The 13,202-nt window shown below is 41.4% G+C and overlaps 1 protein-coding gene across 2 annotated transcripts in view; it reads left to right on the top strand.

Annotated features, from left to right (window-relative positions):
- WTIP (WT1 interacting protein) overlaps positions 1 to 13,202 on the top strand; it is a 122,010-nt gene that overhangs the window by 23,174 nt on the left and 85,634 nt on the right. For both annotated transcript variants that reach the window (XM_088135522.1, XM_088135521.1), the window contains exon 2: positions 10,635 to 10,736. In XM_088135522.1, the coding sequence (XP_087991648.1) occupies positions 10,635 to 10,736 (102 nt within the window). The remainder of the gene's footprint in view (positions 1 to 10,634; positions 10,737 to 13,202) is intronic.

The following is a 13,202-nucleotide window of genomic DNA, read 5'->3' as shown; positions in this document are numbered from 1 at the left end:
CGTTAATTAGCGGCGCTTTCGGTTCCTCTTTTCCCCGCTAGCTACCGCCGGTGGATTCCGCGTGGTCTGGTTGCGAGCTTCCCTGCAGCCCCGTGCTTCCCTGAAACCTCGTGCTGACCGAACCTGACAGCTGTATCATTTGTTCCCAGGAATGACAGCAAGGGGCTAAATGGTTATGTCCCCACAAAATGGTATTGCACCAAATGATGGCAAGAGTTTTTGTGAGCTTTTGTGTTCAATGCAGCATTCCATTAAATCTGGGGAGACTGACTTAGTCTGTAGCCAATATAATAGATTCTAAGCCACAGAAGTTTTATGTTGTTTAATAAATTTATTTTTAAGGTGCCCATGACTTTGTGATTTATTTATTTATTTAGTTATTAAATTTGGATGCCACCCATCTCCCCCAACAGGTGACTTTGGGCAGCTCACAATTAAAACAAAACCCACAAACAATTAAAAATACATACCATATTAATTAATTGAAATTAATTAATCAATTAAAAAGTCAAGCTATAAAGCAAGCCCTATACATAAAAACTAAAAACATTCAAGGTGATGGGGGCAAAATCAATTACCCCACAAGCCATTTCCACTGATGCGAGCCCCCATGAGGCCCCCAGGCCATCTGGCATAGCCAGGATTTCATGCTCTTCCTGAAGGCCATGAGAGTGGGGCCACACCGCACCTCAGGTAGTAGGTTGTTCTACAGAGTGGAGGGCATGGCAGAAAAGGCCTCTTCCTAGATCCCACCAGTCGAAATTCCTTGACTGGTGGGGTCTGCAATATGCCACTTCTGCCGGACTGAGTGGGATGGGCTGATATAACGGGCAAGACGGCACCTCAGATAACCTGGTCCTGTGCCATGAAGGGCTTTAAGGATGATAACCAACATCTTGAATTGGACCCGGAAGCAAACCGGCAACCAATGCAGCTCTCACTGTCCGCGCTGCCGCTTTCTGCGCCACCTGTAGCTTCTGGATACTCTTCAAGGGTAGCCCCATGTAGAGCCCATTGCAGTAATCCAACCGAGAGGTGACCAGGGCGTGAGTGACAGTGCGGAGGGCCTCCTGATTGAGGAAGGGGTGTAACTGCCGCACAACACAAAGTTGCACAAAGGCCGCCTAGCCACAGCTGCCACCTGCTCTTCAAACAGGAGTTGTGAGTCCAGGAGGATTCCCAGATTATGCACTGGGTCTGTCTGGGGTAGTGCAACCCCGTCAAGAACTAAAGTTGATAAACTCCTAGATCTTGAGACTCCCCGTACCCACAGCCACTCTGTCTTACCAGGGTTCAGCTGAAGCCTGTTGTCCCCTACCCAGGCGCCTACAGCCTCCAGGCACTCTGAAAGGGTAGCCACAGCATCACTTAGGTAACCTGGGATGGAGATGTATAATTGGGTATCATCAGCATACTGATGATACCGCATCCCATGATGCCGGATGATCTCACCCAACTGTCTCATGTAGACATTAAATAGGAACGGCGAGAGCACTGAACCCTGAGGCACCACACAGGGTAGGGGCTGTGGGTTGGACCTCTCACTCCCTGTCAACACTGATTGGGTTCGGCCTTGGAGAAAGGAGCTGAACCAGCACAGAACTCTGCCACCCAGCTCCAACTCCTGCAGCTGACCCAAAAGGATACCATGGTTGATGGTATCGAAAGCCGCCGAGAGGTCAAGAAGAGCAAGGATGGATGTGCTACCCCCATCCCGTTCTCACCAGAGATCATCCAAAAGTGCGATCAGTGCTGTTTCTATCCCATAATTGGACCTGAAACCTGATTGATAGGGGTCCAGATAATCCATTTCCTCCAGGATCCTCTGAAGCTGCCATACGACCACCTTTTCTACCACCTTTCCTAGAAAGGGAAGCGGGGAGACTGGATGAAAATTGTCCAGAAGGGTGGGATCTAGCAATAGTTTCTTGAGGAGGGGGCAGACCAAAGCCTCCTTAAAAGGCTTCGGGAACACCCCCTCTTGCAGGGGTGAATTAACCACCACCAGTACCCACCCTAAAGTCACCTCCTTGGTGACTTTAACCAACCAGGAAGGACAGGGATACAAAAAGCGATACCATGCCTCAAGGACTCTGCAGTTGGGAATATCAGGACTGGGTGTTAGCCAGTGGGGCATTGTGGGCTCTTCCCACATGTTTCAGAGTTGAGGACTGGGTTCAGCTCCTGCTCTGGAGTGGCAATTGCTGAGAAGGCTTTGATTGGTCAGGCTGAATATAAAGCTGAGGAAACATGTTCTGATGGAATCTTCTCTCAGCTCCAGGTTCTGGCTCCAGCTGTTGACCCTTAGGAAGCCTTCACTCGAGAACTTACTCTTAAGGGCTCCTTTCACATCGCCCTGCTTTTTAGTTGCGTATAATTCATGATCCTGAATTTATTAGGCTAACCTTTCAATGCACTAAACATGTTTTTGGTATTCAGTTTACATTTTCTTTATAGTAAATCTGATGTTTCTGTTTTATTAACTCTTAGAAAAGGCTGCCAAAATGCCAAGATAGATGTGGCCAATCACAATTGCCTTGAAAAGAACCAACTAGTTGCCTCTGCCTCCCTGCCCCCCCCAATGCATACGCTTATCTTTCTCTTTTTTCTGGGCAGATGGTCATATTTAGAGACAAAGTCCTTGTTATGGCTGTTGCTGGCTAGAAATGAAAAGTTTTATTTCTTTTTATTTTTTTCTCCATTGCCAGATAAAAATACTCCTTTAACTGTCAAAACTTGACACTGCTAGATTTAAAGATGTGTGCCTCTGTATTTAGTGTAGCACATGGAGCCTCAGATTTAAAATGGTGAGAGAGTTTGTGACCCATTTAGAACTCCCTGTAATCCTGTTGTACTGGAACCTACAAGGGGATCTAAGCTTTATCCAAGTTCTATTAATAGGTAAAGAATTTCTAGTTAAACAAACACTACCTAAAACAGGGCACTGTGTCATATCTACAGTGAATGCATTCACTGTCTTTGCTGGAAAAAGTATGTGAGGCTCTATAATAATCCATTCTCTTCAGGGGTAAGTTGAGTCAGGTGACTATTAGGTATAAGTTTAAGGAGCCCTCCCCATCAAAGAACACACATACATTGCTTACCATTATGATACTCTTCATACAAAGATTTGTGGAAGTGAATCATGCCCTGATAGTCTGGATTGGTGGGTCACAATTTTGTCTTAATTATTCATAGATCAAACAGCTAGAATCTGTAGAGATTGGATTTTAGCCATAGCATCTTAGCCATAATCTCTGCTCTTATTCATAGCGTTTCACTGTTTCTATATGCATCTATGTGGACCCTGAAACAAAATAGTTTGTGCATATTAGGGTGATTTTTCATTCACCTGGGAATCAGAAAACATACCTTTTATATGCTACCCACAGAGGCATCCACATACACGTTTATCACTGCCTTGTCGTGGCGAAGGGGCTTGCATAACTCAGTGAAGCCATGAGCTATACTGTGCAGGGCCACCCAAGACAGACAGGTCATGACAGAGAGTTCTGACAAAATGTGGTCCACTGGAGAAGGAAATGGCAACCCACTCCAGTATCCTTGCCAAGAAGACCCCATGGACAATGTCAAAAGGCTAAATGAACAATGGAAAGAAATCAAGGAAAACAATAGAATGGGGAAGACTAGAGATCTCTTCAAGAAAATTGGAGATATCAAAGGAACGTTTAGTGCAAAGATGGGCATGATAAAGGACAAAAAAGGCAGGGACCTAACAGAAGCAGAAGAGATAAAGAAGAGGTGGCAAGAATACACAGAAGAACTATACAAGAACAATCTTAGTGACCCTGATGTCCATGCTGGTGTGGTCACTGACCTTGAGCCAAACATCCTAGAGAGTGAAGTCAAGTGGGCCTTAGGAAGCATTACTAACAACAAAGCTAGCAGAGATGACAGTATTCCAGCTGAGTTATTTAAAATACTAAAAGATGATGGTGTTAAAGTGCTGCACTCAATATGCCAGCAAGTTTGGAAAACGCAACAGTGGCCACGGGATTAGAAAAGGTCAGTTTATGTTCCAATTCCAAAGAAGGGCAATGCCAAAGAATGCTCAAACTATCGCACAATTGCACTCATTTCACATGCTAGCAAGGTTATGCTCAAAATCCTACAAGCTAGGCTTCAGCAATACATGAACCGAGAACTACCGGATGTACAAGCTGGGTTTCGAAGAGGCAGAGGAACTAGAGATCAAATCGCCAACATTCGCTGGATCATGGAGAAAGCACAAGAGTTCCAGAAAAATATCTACTTCTGCTTCATTGACTATGCAAAAGCCTTTGATTGTGTGGATCACAACAAACTGTGGCAAATTCTTAAAGAGATGGGAGTACCAGACCACCTTACCTGTCTCCTGAGAAATCTGTATGCGGGCCAAGAAGCAACAGTTAGAACCGGTCATGGAACAACCGATTGGTTCAAAATAGGGAAAGGTGTACGACAAGGCTGTATACTGTCACCCTGCTTATTTAACCTATATGCAGAGTATATCATGAGAAATGCCAGGCTGGAAGAATCACAAGCCGGAATTAAGATTTCAGGGAGAATCATCAACAACCTCAGATATGCAGATGATACCACCCTAATGGCAGAAAGTGAAGAAGAACTAAAGAGCCTCTTGATGAGGGTGAAAGAGGAGAGTGCAAAAGCTGGCTTGAAACTCAACATTAAAAAAACTAAGATCATGGCATCTGGACCCATCAATTCCTGGCAAATAGAAGGGGTAGAAATGGAAGCAGTAACAGACTTCATTTATTTGGGCTCCAAGATCACCGCAGACGGAGACTGCAGCCATGAAATTAAAAGACGCTCCTTGGGAGGAAAGCTATGGCAAGCCTAGATAGCATATTAAAAAGCAGAGACGTCACCTTGCTGACAAAGATCCGCATAGTCAAAGCTATGGTTTTTCCAGTAGTAATGTATGGCTGTGAGAGCTGGACCATAAAAAAGGCTGAGCACCGAAGAATTGATGCCTTTGAACTGTGGTGCTGGAGAAGACTCTTGAGAGTCCCCTGGACTGCTAGGAGGTCAAACCAGTCAATCTTAAAGGAAATCAACCCTGATTGCTCATTTGAAGGATCGATAATGAAGCTCAAGCTCAGATACTTTGGTCACCTAATGCGAAGAGAGATCTCTTTGGAGAAGACCCTGATGGTGGGAAAGATTGAAGGCAAAAGGAGAAGAGGACAGCAGAGGATGAGATGGTTAGATAGCATCACTGAAGCAATGAGCATGAAACTGAGCAAACTCAGGGAGGCAGTGAAGGACAGGAAGGCCTGGCACAATATGGTTCATGGGGTCACGAAGAGTCGGACACGACTTAACGACTAAACAACAACAACAAAGGCCAGATACAGTCAAAGTATACAATGCAACCATCTTACATTTACTGTATATATATCTATAGAACAAAACAATATTATTTAATCTAATAATTAAAATAACAGTGCTAAAATATATCAAAGTAAGATACTATGTTGTGGAATTTTAACTCTAGATAATGGTGGAGCGTATCGTACAGATGGTAGCACAAAACCGGGCAACTTGGGAGGATATTTCCGGGTCTTTGTCCGAAAGGAGTAGCATTAGATGGAAGTCACACTCCCTGCCAGGAAATCTCTTCAACATTGTGTGTGTGTGTGTGTGTGTGTGTGTGTGTGTATGTATGTATATATATATATATATATATATATATATATATATCTGTCTAGAATCCTTATATAGGGAGCAATATAATAGCATATGGTTTAGTGTTTCTGTTGAGCCATCTCCGCATGGACATAATTGAAGGTGCATGGGAATGCCCTTAAAATGTCCAAAAAGGACTGCTGAGGGCAACGCGTCCATCCTAGCTAGGGTGAAAGCTTTGTGAAATTTCAGAATTGTAATAGATGTTAAATAAGAAGCTGGAATAAACCCTTGTGGTAGAAACTGATAAATATTGGGGTGCAACACCTTACTTAAATTGTTTGTAAATCTATGCCCCAGATACGTTGTTTAAGGGCAGTTCTAGCATTATCAAATCCTAATAAGCACAGAGTTTGCATAGAGAAGCCCAGCGATTGAATTCTATCTGAGGCTTGTTTTTGCCACGATGATTTGAAATGATCCCTAAATACTAATGGGGCTAAATCTATAGAAGACAGTAGTAACTTTAGCCAGAAGGTAAGAAGAAGAAACCATGCTCTGGCATCCAATGAAACTATACCTAATTCTACCCTTAAGATGGCATTTTTAACACTTTTTGGTACCATCAAAATGGCTGTCATAGACTTATTTTGAATAGTTTCAATTTTATTGAGGTTTGCAAGGGAGCAAATCTGAGAGCCATAGAGGAGCTGAGGTATTACTTTAGCTTGGAAGACCTTGCATGCTGCAGGGATATAATGGGCTCCTTTTGAGTGGTAGAATCTTATAATTGCTGATGAAGTGCGGTGTGCCACACTTGCTCGATAAAGGAAATGTGTATTCCAGAATAGAGAAGCATGGAATTGCACTCCAAGGTATTTATAGGTGCGCACCTGTTCAGTTGGGGTCCAGAGGCATCCACAGAAAGCTGGGGGCAGGGGGGACAGATCCCAAAAACAGCATAGAGCTAACATGATGCAAACACTGCTCGTTCGGTAAGTGCCTTGTGTCATATGCATGTGGGAAGAGGGTGAAACTTTGTGAAGCTGCTTTGATCGTTTTAACAAAAGCACCTGATCCCACAGACATCTCCACCTGTCTCCATCTTGCAGAAGATGTGAAGAGGTATTCCAGCCATACTGTCTTTTTCTATATCAGATGACCACAGTCAGATTCTTCCTGGCCAAACCCTAGTCCTTCACCTTTATGGAGTGTAAATAGGGCTAGGAGATCTAGTCTTGAGGCCACTCAGTCCACATTGTTCAAGAAAGTCTTCTGAGTGGCATGTTACATACCACATGTGGTAGTCTGCTTGAGGCAAACCTACTTAATGGCAATATTGAGAACTTAACCAAAGCTGAACTTCCTCCCGCACAGTTTGGCCCTGCTGATACTGGTGGGCTGTTTTTCATGCTATGTGGAAACAGAGTTGAGCAGAAGTTCTTGTGCTGTGAGCTGCCTGCCTCACTGCTTTGTGGAATGGAACACATCACTGATTTACAGACACGACCTTGCAGGGAGACAGGCAGTAGCTGAAAGTTGGTTACATAACCCCCATTATTTGAAAAATTTACTCCAAAGTATAATCGAGTATTCACCCAGCCTGCTTGAATATACCCTCCAGTGATACTTGACAGTAGATGTAAGCATATATCATGTATTGAAAGATTCTTCTCCTCTGGGGATGGTAAATAGAAAGGCTGGACTATGTCCTTCTATTGGGGTCACCTGGACAGGGATATTCCTAGAACCAGGATACAGTGGTACAAAAAAGTCCCAATAGCTCTGGATTATGCCTGCGTAAAATACCTAATTCAGGAAAAAGTAAAGATAAATCACATCGCAAGTAGTGAAATTTGGTTGAGCGTGCCATATATGGCATGCTTATAAGGAGGAGTGAAGTAGGGATCATTGGATGTAATATATTGTACTGATTGCATGGAATTTAAATAGTGGCACTGACTTGTAACTGAAATAAAGTGATTGATCAAAGAAAATCAATCACACCTTAATTTTTTAAATATTTTAGTAGCTTATGCAATTAGTATATTAGTGTTTTTACCTAGTGCAGTAGGAAAGTACTTTATTCACTCAGTAGCTAAGTAATGTATTTTAAATTTTTCTTTACAAGGTAGTTCTCTAATTTAGTGATTTATTTTTAAGTATTTAAAATGTTTAGTATTCTATTACTTGTATTTGTAGTGTATTCCATTGTTCGTTCAATTTTAATTCCACCAATTTATCTATATGTTTTAATGTATCTTTCCTGAAGTCCCTCTAACCCTGTCACTAAGTTCTATGTAATACTGGTCAGTGACCATAATAGAGATGTTTTCTGATTCATAGAAATCATTTATTGTGATTTTGAGCAAGATACCATTAGTTTTATTCTGCTTATTTTCAGCATCCTCAACATTTGGGGAAGAGTCTGTATCTCCATGTTTTTAAGATTGGAAAGCTGGTCATATCACTGTCCAACTAGGGCTGATTTTTGCTGCCAGGTATTTGGATTCTCTGAAAAATGGGCATTTCACTGTTGCCTTAGTGTAAAACAGTGAAGTGGCCAACATCAAGCTACATGAGAATGAATTCAGTCCAAGAAGATGTTTTAGGTTCCTTGTGAAAAAAACAGCGCAGGTTTTCATAGTTTTTGTGTTTGTATATTTGTAGAGGGAGGCCTTTCAGTTTTCAAGTTGTGGCCAGTAAACCAATACCCTCCAATTTTACTTCACCTTCTCAGCCCTAAACTGCCTTTGTTTTGTCAAACATAACTTTCACTATCAAATTACTTATATTTGGCAGACTGGAAATTGTTGATTGTTTTTCTGTGGTCCTCCCGCTGCAGGAGTGGGATAACAGATTGCCATTCAAGTTGTCCTTGTGGTGTTTTTGGAGTTAGTTCAGTTAATCCCTCCCAGTTAACTCTTTCGTTATATGGGGCTTTTAAGACTTTCTCCATTGACTTGCAGATAATTGTACATTATTACAATCTGATGCATTCTCTTTACATTATGTTCATTTGATTTCTTGGTGTTGTGTCTTTAGTGCAGATCTTGGGTCAGAATTATGAAAATACCTTCTAGGTCATTGAATGGTTATGTATGTGAGAGGTGGTAAATTTTTTTCTTCAGAAGCACAGCCACATTTTCAAGAATTTGAGTAGATTGAGCAGTTATAAACTTGGTGCATGGTGCCAGAGATATATGTGTATTTAGTTTTTTCATTAAAGTTGATTTCAATAAAGAGCAGAGCTTACCAAGGGGCATAAAATAACATTTGTTTAAAAGAATGAAATACTAATATAACAATAATATTATGATGAAAAGAGTGTCTCCCTCTTGATTATACTGCCAAAATTTGGCCACAAAGCCACCCCTTTAGCAAATTTTGCTTGTGATTTTGGGGGAAGAGAAGGTGTTGTATCCATCTTCCCCCTTAAAATCCAGTCACCTCCCTCCAAATTGGCTGTACTGCCGTATCATCTCTGTAGCTCCTGGAGGCTGAAAAAAGAAAAGCACCAGATGCTTTCCCTGAGCACAGAGAGGTTGGCTTCCTCAAACCTGGAGCAACAGTGCAGAAGCTGTGTTGACTCAGCAGATTTTGTTGGAGTCCCAGCTTCCCAAAGCACCAGTGGTTAAGCATGTTTGATGTGGTAAACCAAGCTCTTCTGGTGCCTTGCCTTAAAGGAAGCAAGCCGAACTCCACCTTTTTGTTGGTAAATCAGAGCTTGAATGTCCTCTTCTTAAATAATTTCTAGGATGAATATTATGTCCTAGAACTGAAATAAAGTGACAGTTTCTGTTTCTATAGAACTCCATCTGGATATTGTAAAAGTGATAATTGTATCTTTCCTTCTTGGATACACATGGGAGTGGGCAGGTGGGGGAGGGAACAATATCAGTCAAAGTTGTGCTGAAGTGGCTTGGACAGATGTTGGCATTTCCTAGTTCCAGGATTCCCTCCTAACCCAGCTGTTTTGATCAGGCCTTGTGTTTGCCTAGCAGTCAGATTTTCAGTGCCCCAGCTGTTGACCTGCAGGGTAGGCTAGCCTTGGAGGCAGGATAGGAAGAAGAAAAGTCTGGATCCACTGCTGGAAACTCCCTGGGTCAGCAAATATGTCTGATTTTTAATAAAAGCAATTAAAAATGTTCACCCATCTTTCTCAAGAGAATATAACATAGGCTCTGGTCTCCTTTTTTCACCTCCCATCTTTCTTCAGAGATGGTTTAAAAAACAGCTTTCTTTCTGACCTATTACTTTTAAATGAGGGCAGTCTTCAAAAGCCTCTCTGTTTGGAAGCTGAGCTAGTAAGAGTGCTCAAATTCTGTTCTGAGCAGATATGAAGAAGAAATATATTTATCCAAAAGGAGAGAACACCAAATTTAATATGGTGGCCCCGAAAGGAAGAGTAGACAGAAGAAAACTAAAGAGAGAAACATGTTCAGTTTTCCTACCTTATCAACTTAGGACAGCCAACCCCAGTGGAAACCAATTATGGAATTCTTCATCTACTTAATAAATGTGCCCATGTGAAGCCACTACCCACCCTTACCCCTGGCAATGCCAAGAAGAAAATAAAAGTAATAACTAGCAAATAAAATTACTTGCCTCTGAAATAAGATGCTCATTTGCAACATTAACTGATCCCCATCTGAGTATAGCAACCATGTTCTCTCATGCACAGAAGCACATAAGTATGAGTACGCTAATAACCACCTCCCTTTCTCCAGCAGAGCAGAAAAAGGTTGAAGGAAAAGAACAGGATGGGAAGGAGGAAACACGTGGGTGGGGAAAGAGGAATGAAAAGAAAGAAAATCTCTGGTTGACCATGGGGGCTACAGCCATTTGCACCCCGCAGCTCTTCTCAGATAATGTAATCCTTTCCTATAAATAAGGTACCTGCAGATTTCTACTTGAAATCTGAGAGGTACTTGCAGACCATTACCAAGTTCTAATGTTCCTTCTGTTTTTTTTTTTCTCCAAAGGTATTTGTATCAAGTGTGGAAAGGGGGTGTATGGGGCCAGCCAAGCTTGCCAAGCCATGGGGAACCTTTACCACACCAACTGCTTTACATGCTGCTCTTGTGGTAAGTTGCACACTTGTATTCAGACAACATCTGTACAATTCTTTTGTCTTGTGCACCTGCTAGCAGGTTGTCTCCACTGTTTGCTCAGTATGAGGTTTGATATGTGCAAAAAATAAATCTGTCATGAGAATGAAGGGTGAAACTTCATCAGGTCATTTAGGGGAGTGCAAATGGGAGTGATTGATAATGAAGCTCAAGCTCAGATACTTTGGTCACCTAATGCGAAGAGAGGACTCTTTGGAAAAGACCCTGATGCTGGGAAAGACTGAAGGCAAAAGGAGAAGAGGATGGCAGAGGATGAGATGGTTAGATAGCATCACTGAAGCAATGAGCATGAAACTGAGCAAACTCAGGGAGGCAGTGAAGGACAGGAAGGCCTGGCGCAATATGGTTCATGGGGTCACAAAGAGTCGGACACGACTGAACAAATGGGAGTGATGTGCAAAAGTTGTGATTTGGCCAGAAATGCATGGGAGGGAATAGCAGTGCGACTGTGCAAAGGTGCCTGGGGGGCAGTGAGGCAAGTGACAAAATATGTATCACAATATTGCAGGTTAACTGTGCCCCTTATGTATTTGTGTGTGACCATGTGACAGGGGCAGAACATGCATCATGATGTTGTAATACATGCTTAGTCCTCTTGGCATTGCTGTGGTTAGGAATGGACACTTTGGAATTGGTGCCCTACGTAACACAATATAAAACAGAATGTAGGAATTTGGAATAACTTCTGTCCTTGTCAGGGCTGAACTGTGAGGCTGAACAGCCAAAGAGGACAGACAGAGCTTTGAAGAATATTGAAGAAGTCCTCCCACATATTTCTTTCACCCTGGAGATTTTCTTTAGAGGCCTTTTATACTACTGGAATTGAAGGGTGCTGGGCCAAAGGTTTTGCTGCTTAAGAACAGCCTGTGAAATGTGACCTATTATAGTGACCATCCCACACATTCAGAGGGACGATTTGAACAGACCTTCAAATAGTCTCACTTCTCTCAGTTGATCTCGGTCAACGTGGAAGCTTCTTGTGAATGTACAGCACCTTGAATGACTTTCCCCGAACTGTAAGGACTTCCCCCTTCTGTTGAAGATCTGGCTCTTCTGGGGGGCATTTGGGGAGCAGATATGGCGCCTTTTGTGGTCAGTGGAGTGGTATGTCTTGAGGGTTTGCTGTATGGCTTCTAATCTCATGACTGTAAACAGATTGTAAGCCAGTCAGAGTCTCCCAGTGGATTAAAAACACATTATGAGTAAAGTAAAGAAGTACTTAAAAATCAACACGTAATTATTACACATTGGTGGTAAGGGGACATTAGGTACTTTGCTACAAGGAAAGAAGGGCTGTGGAGTCAGCATATAAAACCTGCGACTCTGACTCTGAATCCTTTATTCATGGTACCTCCAACTCCGACTCCTTTAATTATATATCGATATAGGAAATAAATTATAAATATACTGATTATATATTTCCTATATCGACTGCAAGCACGCAACATGCAAGGCATTTCATCACTGCTGGTGTGAATCAGCAGGCAACTTTTTAGAACCCTCACCTGTTAAAGCTTGGGTCTAAAGGGTATAGCTAAGACATTCTGGTTTTTTTAATTTTAGTTCTTAAAGAAATTACAAACATTCAGTAACCTTATAGTTTAAACAAAGGATAAAAGCTAAAAAATAAAAACAACGTTATATTTTTATCAAAGGACTATAAAATACTAGGATATAAAAGAAAGAAACTGTAAAAAAAATCAGGAACAACTTTCTCTACTAGTTCAAAAATCTAAAGTATATCCTTTGATATTACTAAAAAGAATTCAAAGTGAAAACTACAAAAAAGTAAAAAACAATTGAACACCTAAAACAACTTAAATGACCATTTTAAAAGAAATGAACTCAATTAGTTACATAAGTAACATAAACTTTCTTTTTCAAGATTAAAACATCGTTTGAATATAAAATTCAAGTGAATATAACATGAAACATAATATTTAATGAAATAAAAATTATATTGTAGAAGATTGTTGAAGTTGAAGACTAACATATTGTTCTTAGAAACAGAATTGCTTCTACCAAATCCTCCCTCATAGAAGCCCTTAAATCTGATTTGACTATTTTCAGTGCTGAAAACAGTCTTTCAGCACTGACTTGGGTGGGTGGCATTGCTGTTACAGTTCTAGCTACATCTAGCTAATAACCTCTGGATAAACAAGGATGGCTTCTTCTATAGTCAGTTTTGATGAACGATCATACTTTTCCACTTCCTTTAATCCTTCAAAAAATTCTTGCTGAAATTTCTTTATTTGGATATTTACTGGTTGTTTTCCATGCTTAAACAGCATCGCTTTGATGTTCCATTCTGTCCAAGTAGGCTTCATACTCTAATTCTTCATTTGAAGAGGGTGATTCTGAGTTACCAATGCTTCTAGCTTCATCTGGTTCAGGTGTTTCCGATAGTACTTGTAACCCTTT

Source organism: Python bivittatus, unplaced genomic scaffold (assembly GCF_059951505.1).
Source record: "Python bivittatus isolate LINGU-HERP-01145 unplaced genomic scaffold, Pbiv_v1 ctg000170_np1212, whole genome shotgun sequence".
NCBI classification, from domain to species: Eukaryota; Metazoa; Chordata; class Lepidosauria; order Squamata; family Pythonidae; genus Python; species Python bivittatus.
The sequence above is the reverse complement of the archived record's forward strand: the minus strand, read 5'-3'. Positions and strand labels throughout refer to the sequence as shown.